The 19544-nt window shown below is 35.1% G+C and overlaps 1 protein-coding gene across 1 annotated transcript in view; it reads left to right on the top strand.

Moving 5' to 3' along the window:
• LOC115209336 (exocyst complex component 3) overlaps positions 1 to 16650 on the top strand; it is a 41497-nt gene extending 24847 nt beyond the window's left edge. Inside the window, exons 17-24 of the mRNA XM_029777698.2 lie at positions 65 to 135; positions 4534 to 4712; positions 5933 to 6010; positions 7597 to 7749; positions 10069 to 10180; positions 11178 to 11255; positions 14786 to 14878; positions 15360 to 16650. Of these exons, the coding sequence (XP_029633558.1) occupies positions 65 to 135; positions 4534 to 4712; positions 5933 to 6010; positions 7597 to 7749; positions 10069 to 10180; positions 11178 to 11255; positions 14786 to 14878; positions 15360 to 15437 (842 nt within the window). The 3' untranslated portion in view covers positions 15438 to 16650. The remainder of the gene's footprint in view (positions 1 to 64; positions 136 to 4533; positions 4713 to 5932; positions 6011 to 7596; positions 7750 to 10068; positions 10181 to 11177; positions 11256 to 14785; positions 14879 to 15359) is intronic.
• Positions 16651 to 19544: the final 2894 nt, after the last annotated feature.

Below are 19544 nucleotides of genomic sequence, written 5' to 3'. Positions count from 1 at the left end.
AATAGTGATGATGATGATAATATCTTAATACATATTAATAGCTGTTTTTTTCTCCTATTTCCAGTTGAGATGAAAGTCTACAAAGAAAGACACATTGGTAATCGCAATGAATCAATATATTTTCCTCAATACATGGTAATCGTTTGTTTATTTTTACTCGTATTTCTTATAGTACAAAAGTGAAAATCCACAATTTGAATTTATTATTCAGCATGTACAATATACTAATTAATCATGGTTATCTGAACCATTGAAAATGTCATTATGTAGAATATCTAAAGAAACCTTGCTTGGTAGAATCTAATCTTCTCCACATGTAAATTAATGTTGGAAAGGTTTCAGCACAAAACTGTCAGTTTGTTAGAAAACTTGCCTTTTATACAGTGCTAGTGCTATTCTAAACATAATAAAAGTGAGTGTTATTGACAGTAATTATTGACAAAACGTTGTTGTTATTGACTGAGTGTTATTGACAATATTCAGCAGGTTATGTGTTAAATTTGCTAGTGGTGTTACTTCAATTCAATTAAGAGATAATTCTTACAGTTCACTTTACTATTGTTCAGATAGTTGACCATTGCTTCTACTCACATAGCTGTTGGAAATAAGTAGCAGGACATTTGGGAATATAACCTAGCATCCTATCCATGGAGAGATTTATTTCTCATCTGTCTTATACTATATAATTGGAGTTTGGGTACTGATCCTTAAAAAGGCACTTAAGGCTTAGCAGACATTTAAAAACACATGTATACATATGTTTGTGTGCCTATGTTTGTCCCCCAACATCGCTTGACAACCGATGGTAGTGTGTTTACATCCCCGTAACTTAGCGGGTCAGCAAAAGAAACCGATAGAATAAGTACTAGGCTTACAAAGAATAAGTCCTGGGGTCAATTTGCTCGACTAAAGGTGGTGCTCCAGCATGGCTGCAGTCAAATGACTGAAACAAGTAAAAGAGAAAAAGATGTATATACACACACACACACACACATATATATATATATATATATATATATATATATATATATAATGCTGCATGAGGTATAGCAGGTGAACTATTAACCAGTAAAATGGCACCTTTTTATCTTTTTATTTCAGCTAAGCATAAACCTTTTAAATAAATATCTCTTAAACATATAAGGCTTTTGAGTTTATATTCTGATGTGGATGAGAAATACATCTCTTCTTGGAGTTGATGTCCATCTTTTGTTGGTAGCATTCCCAGATAATATAGTGCTTATTCCTATTGTACTTGTTATATAGTACTGTCTTTTAGAAACAATGAAAGTTTGCAGTGGATTTGAATTCATAAATTGTGAATTAGTTGTCTCATAAATTATTTATATAACTATTTTATCTCTAACTAATTATACACTTTAGTCCTGGAGAGACAAAAAAGACAGGGTTGTCATTGCAAAAGATAAAAAAACAGGATGGTCATTGCAAAAGGCAAAGAAAAAAAAACCCAGAATGGTCATTGCAAAAGACAAAAAGACAGAATGGTCTTCCACTGGATGTGTAGTTGAGCATATGATAAATGTTTATTTATTCCTTGTGGTTATTCCTAACAATTTCTCATGGAAAAAATAATTTTATTCTTATAATATTTAGATATTCTTCACACTTGTCTATTTTATAATTTACTTGTACTAATACCCATTATTTTAATTAATAGTGGCAGAAAATTGGTTCCTTTTCTTTATCTTTCAGCTCATTTTTCTTTTGTCTTACAAGTACTTCTTGTGAATAAAGCATTTTGATAGTTCTAATTCTTTCATTAAAAAACAAACATATCTATTTTCCTCCCTAAATATTTGTATATTTTTATACTTTGATACCTTTTTAAGCACTCAGTCAATCATGAAAGAGGAGGAGAGCTAGTTTCATTTTAGTTCCGTCAGGCAAGCAGTATCAGATGCCTTGCTGAAGTGCACAACAAGATATTAACTTCTGCCTATGTGGTCAGAGGTTTAACACTAACATTTTGACACATTATTTTATATAATACTAGCAGAATTGCCCGGCGATGCTCGGGGCTGAATTGCTTGAAAGTACTGTTAATGATTGCACTGAATTCTGATGATTATTCAGGCAAATATTGATATAAGTTTACGGTGTGAGATAAGGACTTAACGATCAAACGTGTGCCATTGCATTGTTTTGGGGGAACCAAATTTCTAATGAGCATTATAGGGGCACCAACTTTAAGTTTGAGAATGTGTGGTGGTAGTCTGGGGTGCTCAAAGGAATTGAGTACCTCTATTGGATAGTTGATGACGTCCTCTGGGTCAGGAGTTGTATCGATAGACTTATATACATAGACTTCCCCAGGAATGAGTTTTAGCATTTCATCATTAATATGGTGAACAGTTTTATTCCTCAGGGCCAGAATAGCCCTTTGGCCAATCCAATCCATATTCTAATAATTAGCTTGTAGATCTGAGAACACTGCATCTCTGAGATCAGAAGGCATTTTGACAATGGTACAAATGGAATCGATGGCAATATTACCATTTTCATCCCCTGGTATTTTGCCTTCGCCAAGTGCAAGGAGGTTGTGAAAAAATGCTGCTAATGTGATATTACGTCGCATTTGAGCACGCATATTGTTGTGAAGTTTGAGAGTCTTCACCAGTGGCCACAATGTGGATGACTTAAGACACACACTTACTGCATCAGCTCTAGTCCCTTTGGGAATAACGGGAAGTGTTTGTCGGAAGTCCCCTGAAAGAAGAAGTGTTATGCCTCCCATGGGAGCTGAAGAGTGTTTGATGTCTCTGAGAGATCTATCTAGTGCCTCAAGAGCACATCTGTGGGCCATCGTGCATTCATCCCAAACAATAAGCTTGCATCGTTTGAAGACTTCTGCCTGATCGGAGCTGTTATTGATGTTGCAAGTTGGTGTCTCAGTCTTCGCTAAGTGAAGCGGAAGCTTGAAAGTAGAGTGAGCTGTCCTGCCGCCTGGCAACAAAGTAGCCACAATTCCAGATGATGCCACAGCTAGGGCAATGCCTTGTGTTCGCCTAATCTCAGCCAATGTTAATTTGTTGACAAAAGTTTTCCCAGTGTCCCAGGAGCGTCCAGGAAAAAATTCCTCCCAGTTTTGGCTCGGATTGAATTAACAACGGAGTTGTAAGTGAACTTGTGTTCTGGAAGGAGCTTTGGCTCATTGTTGGCTATGTACTCGGCAAGCTCATCAACATTAAAACATGTCTCACACAGCAAATGTGAAGACAGAGTGTTTGTGCCTTCCCGGTTTGTTGAAGGTAGGCCATAGACCGGCAAGGCACTACCGCCCATATCAAGTACAGTATCTTCGAACGTAGTTTGTTACCACACAGCCACACCTGCCCCTATGTATGTGTGTGTGTGTTTGTGTGCGTGTGTGTGTATGGGTAGATATATTATGCATGTATATATGTGTATATATATATGTGTAAAGACGGTGAAAATATTGTCAATTTCCCCAAACAGGGACACAATTCAATTTTGAAACAATAACCAAAGCCCCTTCTCCGAAAGGGGGAGGGTTACGGTTTACAATTATTTAACAAATGCAACACAACAATGTTTCCCTGGCGAGGAACCAACAAACATGATTACAATAGTCAAACAGTAATAATACTAACAACAAACCTTTTTAATTTATCCCCATTTATGTGAAGCCACTTATTCAAGTTCAAGTCTTTGATGCAATTTTATACGAATTGCTAATACACACACACATATTAAGGGTGAAAAATTGAATATTGATTTGATTAATATGAATTGAAAACCAGTGGTGTAGCATATAAGACCATAGCGGATCTTCCTCTAGCAAAAAGGATGACCAGTATGAATGGCTCATCCCTGTCTCACACACACACACACACACACGTTATACTTTGATACTTTGATAGGTTTCGGCCATTATTGGCCCAGGCCATGTCTAACTTAATAGCACCACCTGGTGCTTACAATTTTCTTAGCTTACAATTTTCTTTCAACAATTGACACTGTCATATATGTATATGTTTGCGTGTCTATGTGTGTAAAGAGGAAGTGGGAGTAATAGGCAGAGTAAAGCCTTTGAAGTGAGAGAGGGAAATCGTAAAATATTGAGTTTTCTCGAATTTTTGCTTAATTGGGGGTCAAATTGAAAGAAATTTGTATGCCATGACTGAATGGAATGTACTTAGAAAAATCATAGGTAAACTCTAATTGAAGAAATTGTGTGAGGGGTAAATCGTTATGTATTTATTTGTTTCTGTTTGCTGTGTATTTTTTTTTGAGTAGTGGTTTAAGGTACACTTGCAAAGAGAAAGTAGGAGAAATTAGGGTGATAGCATGAGTGAAGCAGTTGAAATTCGAGAGGCAAATCGTAAAATATTTACTTTTCTCAAATTTTTGCTTAATTGAAGAAATTCTATATTGTACAATTGTATAAAAAACAAACTATTTAGGAGGCAGAGAAAATCTGCCTTTTATCAAGAGATTTTTTCAAGATAAAAATTAAAATTTTTTTATTGTTTTTTTTTTGTTTCTCACCAGATTGCTCACGTCAACAACTGTTTGGCATTTGCCGGTTATGTCAGACAACTTCGTAAACGGTTTTTGGAGCTAGAAGGTCAAGAAAATCTACGTACAGAAGATGAAGATGATCTCAATATGATACGCAAAGATAATTTCCTTCAACTTGCTGATAAGTTTACTGATGTTGGAGAGTTTGGGTATTCCTTTTTATATGTATTTCAAATAATAGTTAAATTTTGATGTTAAATTTGCATTGAACAGTAGTAAAAATATCCTCAAGTATGTTATCTCATCATCATTTTACAGCTACTTTCCATGTTGATATGGTCTGGATGGTTTGACAGAATTCAGTGGATTGGAGGACCATTTCTTGCTCCAGTGTTTCAGCTTTATTATTGAATTGAACTGAAATTATGACTTACATTTGATTCCTGTTTAGAAGTGGCTTCAATTTGTTATATTCTTTGTAATCAGAGAACTATCAACTATGTGAACCAGTGTTTACTATCATCATCATTGTCATTTAACATCTGTTGTCCATGCTGGCATGGGTTGGATGGTTTGACCAGGACTGACAAGCTGAGGGACTGCACAGACTCCAGTCTAATTTGACTTGGTATCTATGGCTGGATGCCTTTCCTAATGCCAACCACTCAGAGAGTGTAATGAGTATCTGGGTGCCTGTTGCATGACACTAGTATCTGCCACACAATTACAATTTCACTTAGCTTGATGGGTCTTCTACTCAAGCACAGCATATTGCTGAAAGTCTTGGTCATTTGTCATTGCTTCCATGAGGCTCAATGCTTGAACAGTGCTAGTTACACAACACTGGCACAGGTGCTAGTTATGCAACACCGGTATTGGTCGCATTGCCTCCGTGAGGCCCAACGCTCGAAAGGTACTTTTTATGTGCCACTGGTACAGGTGCTAGTTACCTGGCACCAGCATCGGCCACATTACCTGTTTGAGGCCCAACACTTGAAAGGTGCTTTTTACATACCACCAGCACAGGTACCTGTTATATAACACCAGCATCAGCTACAACTACAATTTCACTTGGCTTCACAGGTCTTCTCAAGCATGGCATATCACCAAAGTCACTAGTCATTGCCTCTGTGAGGCCCAACTTTTGAATATCATGCTTCACCAACTCATCCCATGTCTTCCTGGGTCTACCTCCTCCTCAGGTTCCCTCCACAATTAGAGATTGGCACTTCTTTACACTGCTGTCCTTGTCCATATACATCTCATGACCATACTAACTTTTCTCTCGAGATGCTTATACTTTGTTGTACATGCACACTGACAACAAAGCATACTAGCTTCATTTCTTTCAAAGTATCCTTCTACTTTTCAATACTTTCCATTTTATAAAAATCTGTTTTAATGAATATTTATTTATTTATTTTTCCAGGTTAGAGATCTTATTAGATGTGGTGTTGTTGGATTTACATACAAGTGGTCACTTAGAACAACTCATGACCAAACAATGGTAAATTAGAATTACTTTTGATATCTTTAACAATATACACCATCTCTTCATTGGTTACAACTTATGTCTTGATTATAATTGCATATGTTGATAAATCCATCATCCACTACATGAATTGTGTGTTGTTATTGAGGGATTAAAGTAATATATTTGCCTTAGATTATCATACAGGAAAATAAGTAATGCTTTCACATGATAGAGATCATGATACTCTGGATAATTATCCATTTATAAATTTTCTTCAAGATCAACTTTCAGACCAGTCTACCAAGATAAACATCTAGTGTCAGATCCACACTTTCAAGAAAATACCTTATTGTGAATACTCCTACACTCAGCCCTTGACCGCATTAGTCAACACGTGTGTGCATGCAGACGTGTTTGCGAAAGCAGACTGGGTGTACTTTTATTTTTATTAAGCTCACAAATATGCATATGTGAAAAATCAATCAATCAATGAGTCAAAACCTGAATTTTAAAATCCAATGGCAAGATCACTATAACATACAACAAATTCACCTGAATGTACAGCACATCAAAATTTTGGCCAAAACGTAGTTTTGCACAAACACACAGTCATTGGCAGTGCTGATTATCATTATTGTTTAACATCCGTTTTCCATACTGGCATAGGTTGGATGGTTTGACTGGAGACTGGCAAGCCAGTAAGCTGCACCAGGCTCTAATCTGATCTGGCAAGGTTTCTACAGCTGGATGCCCTTCCTAACGCTAACCACTCTGAGAGTGTAGTGGATGCTTTTTACATGCCACCGGCACATGAGCCTGTCAGGCAGCACTGGTATCGACCATGTTTAGATGGTGCTTTTTTATATACAACCAAGACAGAAGCCAGTCGGGGGGGACTGGCATTGACTCCCAATCAGATGGTGCTTTTTACATGCCACCGGCATGGGGAACCAGTCAGGCAGCATTGGCATCAGCCACAACTACAATTTCCATTCTGATTTCAATCTTGATTTACTTTGATTTTGAGTTTTGATTTTTAATCCAGCTTAAACACACACACACACACACACACACACACACACAATGTTTACTCATTGATCACACATTTTCCTACTCAACTTCAATTTGGAAAAATCTGTGTGCAGTTTATATACAAGACTAAGAAACCTTATGCAAAATAAAGATTCATCATTATTACATATTACAGTATGCTATTATATATGCTGAAACATGCAAGCACATTTTTCATATGGACACAGCCATCTTAAATAAATTACCCTATTTTGCAATGTATAAAAAATCTAGGCTAAGGAAAGATATTTTAGGTCTGATGTTGTGCTTCTACACAGTTTTTACTTATCAAGTTTCACTCACAATCTATTGGTCAACCTAAGATTATAGTAGAAAGCACTCACTTGTCCAAGGTGCTGTACAGTGGGCTTGAACTTGAAACCATGTGGTTGTAAAGGAAACTGCTTGACCACAAAGCCATATCTGTATCTACATAGAATTTCTAAACAGCAAGTATAAAGCTCCTTTCTGAAACCCACCAGGCAAGTAGTAGTTGTTTTGTTATTGAGAATAAAAGCCATAATTTGTAATGACGTTTCTTTCTTTAGGATGTTAAGTAGTGATGCTGTGAAAACTATTTGTGCTACTTTAGAAGATTATAATAATGATTTTGTACATCTCCGACCAAAAGCTTATGACAAAATCCTCGTAAAAGCTCAGAGAAAGGTTCTACATCAATACCTAAAGGCTATACTCTTAAAGTAAGTGTTATTTTACTGGGTTTTTTTCCATCTTGTTTTGAACACTTCATATGCATGCACACACAAAAACATATTAAAACAGTCTACTGGAATAATTTGATATATATTTTTCAATCTTCTGTGTTAATATGTAATTACTCTGCAGACTGAATTCACCAAAAATTTCAGTTGATTTGTATATCACATTTAAAATAAAACATCTCTGTACATATATTGGATTAGTGTGAACATGAAGATGTGCTTTATGAAGACACGACTTGGATTATAATTCCTTATATTCACCATACACAAGGGGGTGCCCAAAAGTAACTGGAAATGTTCTCTGTGGGACAAGCCTGTGTTAGTTCCGGCTTCCACCGCCAGAAGCCACTTGATGTGACCCTTATGTATCAGTCTGCTGACCATTAGTGTTGGGTAGAGTTGTACTGCCACATGGTATGTTTTTCTTTTGCAGTGCTTCTCCCCTGTTCATTGAATCTTGCAGTAGCTGAAGCAGCATGCTTCCATGAAATGCTGTTTCTACTGGGGAAATGATGACTGAAACAGGTCTCATGCTTCAAATAGCTTACAAGGACTCTGCTATGAGCAAAAACACAAGTTTATGAGTGATTTTCATGCTTTAGAAATGGTCACTTGTTGTTTGAATACGAATCTCTTTCAGGGTGACCGTCAGCCTCCCAAATGAATGAAAACATCACAAAAATTCATGAACTGATCTTGGATCAATGTCACCATGCCTCCAAAAAGTGTATCAAGTGAAGTCCAGTGTCAAGATGATGCTGATTTGTTTCATTGATGTGAAAGGATTGTCTACACAGTATTTGTTCCTCCTGGTCAAACTGTTAACGAGACATTTTATTTGGCAGTTCTGAATTGTTTTCAAGTCATGACGAGACAAAAACACCCCAACCAGTGAAAAAGTGGAGAGTGGTGGTTTCGTCATGACAATGCACCATTGCACACTGCCTTGAGTGTGAGACACTTTTTGACCAAGAGTGGTATGACCCCATTTACCCACCTTCTCTATTCACCTGATCTTGCCCCCTGCAACTTTTTTTTGTTCCCCTGAATGAAAAAAAGTCCTTAAAAGAAAACATTTTGCAGATGTGAAAGAGGCAAAGAAAAATATAATAGAGATATTAAAAAGCATCACTTCAAATCACTTCCAGGACTGTTTCAGAATGGAAAATGCATCTGGACTGATGCATTGCCTCAAATGGAGAAGCCTTTAAAAATAATAAAAGTGTAAACATGTAAAACTAAGTGAATATTACAAAATTCCAGTGTTTTTTGGGTACATCCTCGTGTGTGTGTGTGTGTGTGCGCCAAAACAGACATAGTTTTCTAGTTTGACAATGGAAGATCGATGCTAAATGATGATGATGATGTAATCATTATAGCCAAAAACAGAAAGCAGTGTTCGTGACTCTTCACATGGCCTTTGAGATTAATGGGACAGAGAGAGAGAGAGAGGTCTTCTCAAACAGGAATTCTGGCCTGAATGCTTGTACCAGAGTACCTGATGGGGATGTTGAGACAGATGACAGATTAAGTTTACCATTTGTACAACAGGCTTTCATACAGTTTTCATCTTCCAAATTCACTCAGAAAGGCATTGGTTGGTGTGAGGTTATAGTAAGGAACAGTGAACCCCAAACTATGGGGTTGTGAAATGAACTTCTTAACCACACTGCAATGCCTGTATATCTTGTATGTGTGTTTGTATGTATGTGTATGTCTATATATATAGTGACATGTACATTTATATTCAGGATTAAGTTTGAAGAATATACATTTCTCTCCATATGAATATATGAATGAGTCTAAATTAAAACAGTTGTAGATGCTATACTTCTTTTGGGAAATCTTCCTTTTTCCTTAATTCAGTAATTTATCTGTAGATTACCTCTAAAAGTATCAGCTAACTTAAAATTACAAATATTTGTTTTCTGTATTATAGTAGTAGTGAAGGCACATGACCTGGTGGTTTGGGTGTTTGGCTCACAGTTATTAGATTGTGTATTCAGTTCTGGACTGGTCAGTGCATTGTATCCTTGAGCAAGGCTTTTCATTTTACATTGCTCTAGAATACTCCGCTGAAAATGAGTACCAGCATTGGGCTGGATTAGCTCTTTTTCTTTAAGCTGCTGTCCTTGCTGTTCAACTGAGTCAAGGGATGGATGGACCAAGGTGTCTATGTTTGCTTGCAACTACATAGACACCTTAAACTGTAAGAGTAGGGGGACATGCTACTGTGTCACTATTGCTTGTGAGTGATATCTGTGGTTTTTACATTAAAGTAACTATATTTATTTACAGGAGACTTTCTTTCCGTAATTACGAAGACAGAAAAGGAGTTGCTGAAAAAATTTGTAATGAAGCAGAACAACTTGAAGAATTTTTTGCTAGTCTCTCAAAAACTCAAAAGAAGGTAAAACAAATCTTTTCTTTCCTTTGAATTATTATTGCTATCAGAATCTTTGAACTACTATTTACTGTTCATCTCACTTTTCAAAAAACTTATGCTGCAAAAGATTTATCCAATATAAATTTTTTTTATTAAAATAACTTCATGATCAGCCTACTAGCTCTTATTTTTACCACAAACTAAACTGACATCATAACATTGTATAAAAATATACATTTTTCATATATATAATATATGCGTAAGTTTTTAAGGATACAAAGAAGCCCTTTAACCTTTTAACATTTAAACTGGCCATATCCGACCCTAATATTCTACCTGTTTTATGTTAAAACTAGCCAGATTTGGGCTCTTGCACCAACCTTACAATGTCATTGTAAAAGTAAGCAATTACATCATTGAAATCTGAAAGGTACAGGATAATGCATGATTAATTCAAAACAAATAAGCATTACATATAACAGAGTAAATTGAATGCTAAAAGGTTAAGGTATAGAAGCAAGCATATTTTGTAGAACTTTGAAATGAAAAGTCAACCTAAATAATACTTAGAGTATGGTTTTCTAATTTATTCCTCCAAAACTAAAACATCACATGATCATCTTAAGATTGCTAAATGAGAAAACTGTGTATTAAAACTCTGAAGCTTTGATATGGAATAATAAATTTATGCAAATAAAAATTTACAAATTGTTTAGCAAATAACTTGATCAGGGATCATATCATGGAAGTAAAACGTATGTATTGTGGAAGAATCATGATAATCATTTAAAGCATACATTAACCATTTTATTCATTTGTATTTTATTTTTGTTATAGTATCATAAATCATAAAGTATTCAAAGAGTTTGTCATATATCTATGACCTGGCTGCTGATACTATTCTATTGTATTTATTGAAAGTTAGTCACTTCTTACTTCTTAAAGACCATCAGAAATATTTATTGTTTGTTTACTCTAAATAAAAATTGAGGAAAAAATCACTATTTTCTTTTTATCACAGGACAGTTTTGCAGTGTTGAACAATTTAGCTGAAGTTATTCGTCTGCGAGACACATCTATGATGTCACTAGAAATTACTGTGAGTATCTGGTATCACTATGATTTCTTTTTTTCTTTTCTTTGTTTTTGTTCTTCTCTCACTTTTGTCTTCTTTTTATCTCTTCAAATTCCTCATTCTGTCTTCCATTCTTTTTCTGTTTTTTTCTTTTTTCTTTTTCTTTTGTGTTCTTATACAATAAAAAAGAATTGAGAGAAATGTCATATTTTCTCCAGTGAAAGAAGTCATGGAGACACTAAATCTTTTAATTGCTTTCAACTATATTATCTTCCAACCATAAAATACTGCCTCCATCCAAGTCATCCCAGCGTGGGAAGGCAGACATAAAATGATAATGATGATGTATTCTTTGCCCATTCGCATGTTAACAAACAACAGATTGAATTGATATCTGTATGCTAGCCTGTAATTAGAACCAGATTTCTCATCTAATTGCAAGATGGGTGACTGAGACAGCTGGTTTTAAGATAAGCCAAATTGAATGAGTACTTACCCTCTTGCACTAAGAACAAATAGAACTGAGGCAATATAATATAAAGTGTTCTGTTCAGAAATACAAGGAACCAGCAGCAAAATTGAATTTGTAATCCATTAGCAGGTTGTCTAATACTTCATTTACTCAGGCATCTATCCTATCATCATTTAATATCCGTTTACTATGCTGGCATGGGTTCGAGAGTTTCACAGGAGCTGGCAGGACCAGGAGCTACACCAAGTTCCATAATATGTTTTGGCATGGTTTCTACAGCTGGATGCTCTTCTTAACACAAACTACATTTAGTTCTACCAAAGTTAAACCCTTTACAGTGACAAATGTAGCAATGAATCACAACCCTCAAACATACATATATAAAAAAGCATGTGTGTGTGTATCATCACCATTTTACGTCCTCTTTCTATGTTGTCATGTGTTGAATGGTTACTTACAATCCAAGTTAGGTCTTATTTGAAGTTACTGTGCTCCTAGACATGTTGGGATTATGCTTCTCTTATATATTCCATTTTTGGCATTGTTTCCATAGCTGGGTGCCATTCAAACTGTCAACCACTTCAAGTGCTTGGCACAACTAACATCCTCTATACACATTACATGTCTGTATCAATTTCCTTCCAGCTGTTTCAAATGCCTGTGCATCATTGCACTTTGCATACACCATAATCTTTGAGAGATAGATACCTTTGTTGCTAGCTGAGGCAATACCTCCCTCAGCTAGCTTTTCCTATCTTCTTCTCAATCTGAATACTATGCTTTTGGCTCATCTACCCTCCACTACTAATTTGGTGTAAAGACAAAAAGAAAAGCTACCAACTACTTCTAGTGAGTCTTCATAACATCTTAAGGAATTTATTTCATTATATAGTTTTAATACTAATCACTCCTGTACATCTGCCATACATGGCATCTACCTTCTCTGTTAGCCTGCTTGTAATCCCTTTACATCTCTTGTATATCAATAGTTTACACTGTTTATATTTTGGTTTTTGCTGAGTTTACGTGGAAGCCTATTAATTCTAGGTTTTGCTTTCATATTTGGAATTTCTTTGTTATTCTCTACAGATTTGACAAAAAGAAGTAGGTCTTCAGCATGCAGTAGTTTGTGCAGACAGCCACTCTTAATTATTTTATAACTCTCTCTCTCTCTCCCCCTCTCTCTCTTTGTCTCCCTCCCTCCCTCTTTCTCCCTCTCCTCCTCTCACCCTCTCTCTCTCTCTGAGTAACCATGTACCTCCTCTATAGCAAGATATCTGTTTCTGCTTCTCTGTCACACTTTAACCTTTCATTGTCTGACACAAGATCGCCTCCTCTCAAAATTCCTTGTCTTGCAAGTTACTTGGTGACTCTGCTAGTGCTGGTACCATGTTAAAAGCATCCAGTCCACATTGTGAAGTGGTTGGCATTTGGAAGGGCATCCAACTGTAAAAGCCATACCAATTCTGACTTTGCCTGTGCTGGTGTCACATAAAAAGCACTCTGATGGGTAGTTGGTGTTAGGAAGGGTATACAACTGTAAAAACCATGCCAAATCAGTCACAGAAGTCTGGTGTCAAACCGTCAACTGTCCAGCCCATGCCAACATGGAAGGCAGATGTTAAACGATGCTGCTGCTGCTGATGATGATATATATATATATATATAAAGTTAATCCAAACAAGAAAAGCAAAAAAGACAACAACGCAAAAGGTGGAACAATTAAAGTATTATTAGGCGCTCAGGAAAAGAGGGAAGAAGGAGGATATGACGTTTCGAGCGGAGCTCTTCGTCGGAAACATAAGAGAAAGAAAGATCCCGAGGTGGGAGGACAGAGGGAAAAAAAACGCGAGTGGTCTTCATGAGGTAAATGGAGATAGAAGCAACTATTTCCATGCATGTTGAAAAATAGATGCTTTTATGAAACATCTATAATTCACCTTGATATGAATAAAAGCAGTCAGCGGGTGAGACGAACAGAATAATTTTTGAAAAATTATTGTGAGTTAATAGTGTACTACAGTTTTGGGATTAACTTGCAAATTAAATAAATCAATTTTTAAAAAAATTAATTTAATTTAAATTTGTCAAGTACCATCCCTCCATATTTACAAAGTAACATGAATAATTTTTAAAATATTACCTTATTTGCCCACAGCCATTCAAATTTCAAGGTATAAAAGTATTTCAAAACAAGAGTGAAAGCAAGCTAAACTTCCTTATCAGGTTTCAACATGCTTCTGCCTGGCAGCAAATTTCCAATATACAAATATAAAAAGGGAGGGAGATTAGAAGTGACTGTTTCTATGCATGTTGAAAAATAGATGCTTTAATGAAACATCTATAATTCACCTTGAATATATATAATTACTCTACCTCTGGTATTTGAGCACTATTTTTTTCTTACCTTATTTCACATTATGTGCTTACCCGGGTAGCATGATAGATCGCTAGCCACTACACATTCTTTATTTTCTCTCCTTGTTTCTTTCTGTGTTCCTTTCTGTGGAAGAGATTAGGCTCAAAACGGTAAAGACTTTTTCACTTCCCAAGCATTATACTAATACATCTGTTTGTTGTCTACACCACCTGTCTTCGTCTTCTGTTTTTTCTGTGTGAATTCTCCCTATATATATATATATATATATAACATCATCATCATTGTTTAACGTCCGTTTTCCATGCTAGCATGGGTTGGACGGTTTGACCAGTGTCAGGGAAGCCAGGCTCCAGTCTGATCTGGCAGTGTTTCTACAGCCAGATGCCCTTGTAATGCCAACCATTCCGTGAGTGTAGTGGGTGCTTTTTATGTGCCACCGGCACAGGGGCCAGAGGTGGCTGGCAATGGCCACGATCGGTTGGTGCTTTTTATGTGCCACCAACATGGAAGCCAGCAAAGGCGGCACTGGCATTGGCCACGTTCGGATGGTGCTTTTTACGTACCACCAGTGCGGGTATCACAACTACAATTTCCATTTGATTTTTATTTGATGTTGATATACTTGACTCAATAGGTCTGTATGTATATATATATATATATATATATATATATATATATCTATGCAATTTATCTTTTTTGCAGGGTCTAGTGAATAAATACCCAGACATGCGTCGAGATCAACTGATCAATCTTTTGCTTTGTCGAGGTGACATGACAAGATCAGAAGCTCAGAAGGTCAGTTCTATGTTCTTGTATCTCAAGTTTCTTAAAATGTAATTTAATCCAAGTTATTAATTTTTGTAGTGTATATCTTTAATTGTGTGCTTGCCGATATGTGTTTGTGTGTGTGAGTTAATGCATGCTAATGCATACAAACTCAAGAAAAAAGTTTTCAATCTAAAGCGTGACTTCTGCTCTAGGCTCAGTTTAACCAAAGTCCTGTGTGTGGATTTGATAGACAGAAACTAAAACAAATGCCATCCTCTGTGTGTGTGTGTGTGTTAGTGCATGCATGCATTCATGTTTGTTTACATTTATGCATCTCTGAAAATTGCTAAACTGCAAGCATTGACATTGCTGTCATTTCCCTTGTCAACAGCTTGTCCATTGACTTCGTACCTATTTTTTTTTTTTTGTGTGTGTGTATGTATTTGTTTTTCTTGAAATTGCTTCACAATGCTTCACCAACTAAATTGTATAACTTTGTTTATTTTAGATGGTGCGAGATACTTTAGGGGATGATCACCAATTACGAACACGACCATATGGCATCTTTACCGATATAACAAGTTAACCAGATGAGAATAATACAATAGTGTACAATACAAATACAATAGTATCAATAGTTTTTTCTGTCTTGTTTATTTGTTTTTATGTTTAAAAAAAATATCAAATGCACTATATTATTTATTCTACTGCTTTTGTTAAATATTAATTTCATTTGATTAGTCACAAAGCTAAGTTTGTATAACAGAAGATATGAATGATTGAACCAGATCAGTATGTTTACTTATTTTCATCTTTCGTATTTAACCTTTTTAAGGATGAAAGCAGAATCAACTCTGGCAGGAGTTAAGCTCAGAACAACAACCTGTGTTAACTTTCTACTGTCTCAACTGTCTCTCACCATTGCATTGCTTAAATTTTATCAAAGCTAAATTGCATTTCATAAATATTCCTTATTTAAGAGTAGAAATACTTATTTAAGATTAACAGAAATAATTATTTATTAATATTGATATTGATATTAAGATTAGGAAGGCAGGTTGACAGAATTGCAAAAGAACTGGACAAAATGCCTTGCAGTATTTGTTGCCACTCTTTACAATCTAAATTTAAATACTGCTATGGTCAACTTTGTCTTTTGTCCTTTTGCAGTCAATAAGAAAAAAGTACCAGTCAAATACAGCAGTAGATGGTATCAACTAACCTTCTCCACTAAAAATTTCAGGCCTTGTGCTTATATTAGAAACTCTTAAGGGGCTAGTAGATAGGCAGATTATTAAAGTGTCAGAAAAAATACCCTACAGTATTTGTTCTGGTTTTTTACATTCCGAGTTCAAATCGTACCAAGGCCAGTGTTGCCTTTCATCCCTCTGGGGTTGATAAAATAAAGTACCAGACAAGTACTGGGGTTGGTAAAATAAATGTCAGTCAAATATTGAGGTCAATTTAATTGATGACATTTTGCCTATATCAGAAACAACCATTATTGTTATTATTACTATTATATAGTTATATTATTGTTATAGAGTTATAGCTGTAGTTTGAGGTTATGATGAATATGTATAGGAGTTAATACGCATATAATTGAACCCTTGTTATCGTTAACCCTTGTGTATTGCCCCATTGGCAATACACCATTTTGGAAACCTAATGCTATACCAACTTCATGGTTGAATATTTTTTAAGAGGGATCATATTCATCCCGAATAACAATTCCCCTAATGACATTAACTTAAAACGATATCTCATGTAACTTATTGAATAAATTTAAAGCTGACTATTGAATATGTGTTTTGAATCATATTTTGAATTCTATTGAAAGATTAATCAATAAAGTGTACAATGTAACTGATTAATAATGTATTGTAAACTTTTTGTCCTTAGCCATTGAATGCTATTGATTAATTAATTTTTGCAGCTCTCTGCACTTCATTATGAACTACACATATAATTTGTATGTAATATTTTATATAAAGAAATATTGATTTCTAACTTTGGTACAAGTTCACTACATAATAAAATATTAAGAAAATAAACTGTGTGAAGCTTATTATTATTATCATCATCATCATCACCACCACCACCACCTTCTTTTATATACATATATTTTTTCTAGGATTACAAAAGTATAAATGGACTCTATCTTTGCTATTGCAGAAATGGTAAATATATATCTAAAGTATATCTGGTTTGGGCTGGAGAAAGTGGCTGTGTCCATGGTCTTTGCAGGTCTTCCAAGACTATTAAGATCAGTATGAGAGAAAAGGGAATTTCAGAGAAATAATGTTCTGACAAGAAAAGATCAGGAAATAGCATGGGATCTTAGGTGGGGACACAATGTGGGTGACGAGAGTTGAGTAGAGATGGTATGAGACTAACCAGCTCTAAAGGACAGAGATGATTGTTGTAGTAGTAGAAAATGCAGGGTGAAAAGACAGTGGCCCAAGAGGTTTGTCTATATTAGCTAATGACTTCATGCCAAAAAATCATGCATGCAGGAGTCTGGAATATCTGTTTGTACAGCACTAACATAGATGTGGGAGATATACTCTATTGTAACTCTCACTTGAACTTTGTGAAGAGTTAGTGATTGTTTGTAGATGAATTTCTTGCCCTAGTTTTTGCCGGAGAGGCCTGGCATTTGTAGCAACCTTGAGAATTTTAGTTGCATGTTTTGGGACAGGCTACAACATTGTTTTCTTGATATGTGTAGTAGTTGTGTCTCTTGTGTGTTGAAGTAGATAGATTGGCATGACTCCTTTGGGGAATGTTGTTTATGAAGTTATAGTTCATAGAGTCAGTGCTGGTTCGGCAGGTGATGTATAAGTTTCACGCTAATACTCTAATAATGCTTAGTTATTGAAGGTTAAGTGGGGAACAAAAAGTGATGTCATCTGTGGAGTAAGAAGAATGTAGGGCATAGAACTGAGCATTGAGCATACTAAAACTGATAGAGTATGAGTATGACAGAGCTCCTTCAGTACATGCTGTGATGGTCTGATCTAAAATGAAGTCTCCATTCCAAGAGACCAGATATAGATGAAGTCTGTCAGTAATTTTACAGGGAGATTATATGCCAGCTGACATTGTTGAATTTGGATTAAGTCTGCCAATTTTAAAAATATTTTTTATATTTATTTATTTTCTGCAGATGATCAAATAATGAATTGTATTGAAAAGTTGATAGTTAATGAATATCCTGTGTCAATGGCAAAATTATTTAACTTAAAATAGTACAGTACATCTAACTCCAAATAGGAACTGTTGGAGTATTTGAGTATAGTTCACTGCTGTAAACAGACCCTGAGACTATGTATGGTTAATAAGTCTTTCAGTGCTAGGTTCAAAGCATTTTATAAGTATTGCATAAGGATTGGTTATTTGAAACCATCTTACCCTGATTTCACTGTGTGAAGATTTTATGAGGTACCTTCATGACCCAGAGAGTTAAGAAACTTCTTTAATAATTCCTTACTAATAAATATCTTATATCTTTATATAGTCATTTCCATCTTTTTGCATGTCTAGGTCTATATTATTCAATGTCCTATTTTTTATTACAATTGAATTTGCTGCTTTTAGCTGATTGAGCTATTGTCTAGAGGCTTCTTCTGCAGTCATGCTTAATAGAAGAATTTTATGTGTTCAGTTAATGTACTTCAGTATATTTAATAGAAGAAAGCTGATGTGTATTAAGTTAATGTATTATAGTAACACAAACACTTGTAGTCATGCATCCTATTAAAACTCACATATACAGGTGGGAGTAGGGGCAGGTGAATATTATTCTTATCAGATATTTTGTTCTAATGTAAATAATTACTTACTGATGCACAGATTAAAATAGATCCATCACAACACAGAAAGGGGATAAACAAATTTAAATTATAAGATTATGATTAATGAACTGTATAATGAGTAGCTAACAGAAATTATTTCCCAACATGATAACAATTTCATATTCAATTCAGATAACATATTTAATTATGATGAAAGCTCTGGCTTTATAAAATTTTTATCTTTAATTCAATTTTTACTGATTGCTGTGCACTTGTTTAAAATACTGCTGTGGATGTAAGGACACAATCTTTAATGGGAAGTTATTTGTATGCAATGAGTGGTAGGTAGCCAAAATTGGAAGAGTACTTAACTAAATATCTTGGATGTTTAGTTATGACTTTATATTTTCTAAGTTTAAATCCAAGAGTTAACTAAACTTTCCATCCTTCTGGAATTTTAAATTAAGTGCCTGTCTTGTACTAGAATTACTTGAAATGGTTAGAATTACCTAACTAAATTTGCAGCTATTTGCAAATTTTAGATATCATTATTTCATACAAGCTTAAGGCAGTGAGCTGGCAGAATCATTAGTGCACCACAAAATGGTTAGCACTATTTATTCTTGCTTTACTTTCTGAGTTCAAATTTTGCCAAGGTTGAGTTCGCCTTTCACTTTTTTGGGGCCAATAAAGTAAGTACCAGGGTTGATTTCAGGCCTTGTGTCTAGAGTTGAAAGGATTGTTTCATACTAGTTTTTAAGGGTGTTGGGATGATAATATGTTGTTTTAATGATTAAGAAGTCATAAGTTCAAACCATTTTCATGGCTTTACATTAGGTAATAAATAAGTAAATAAATAAAAGACATGTCTGTTTTTATGATGAATATACAATTAT

The sequence above is a fragment of the Octopus sinensis genome, linkage group LG3 (genome assembly GCF_006345805.1).
Source record: "Octopus sinensis linkage group LG3, ASM634580v1, whole genome shotgun sequence".
Lineage (NCBI taxonomy): Eukaryota > Metazoa > Mollusca > Cephalopoda > Octopoda > Octopodidae > Octopus > Octopus sinensis.
The sequence above is the reverse complement of the archived record's forward strand: the minus strand, read 5'-3'. Positions and strand labels throughout refer to the sequence as shown.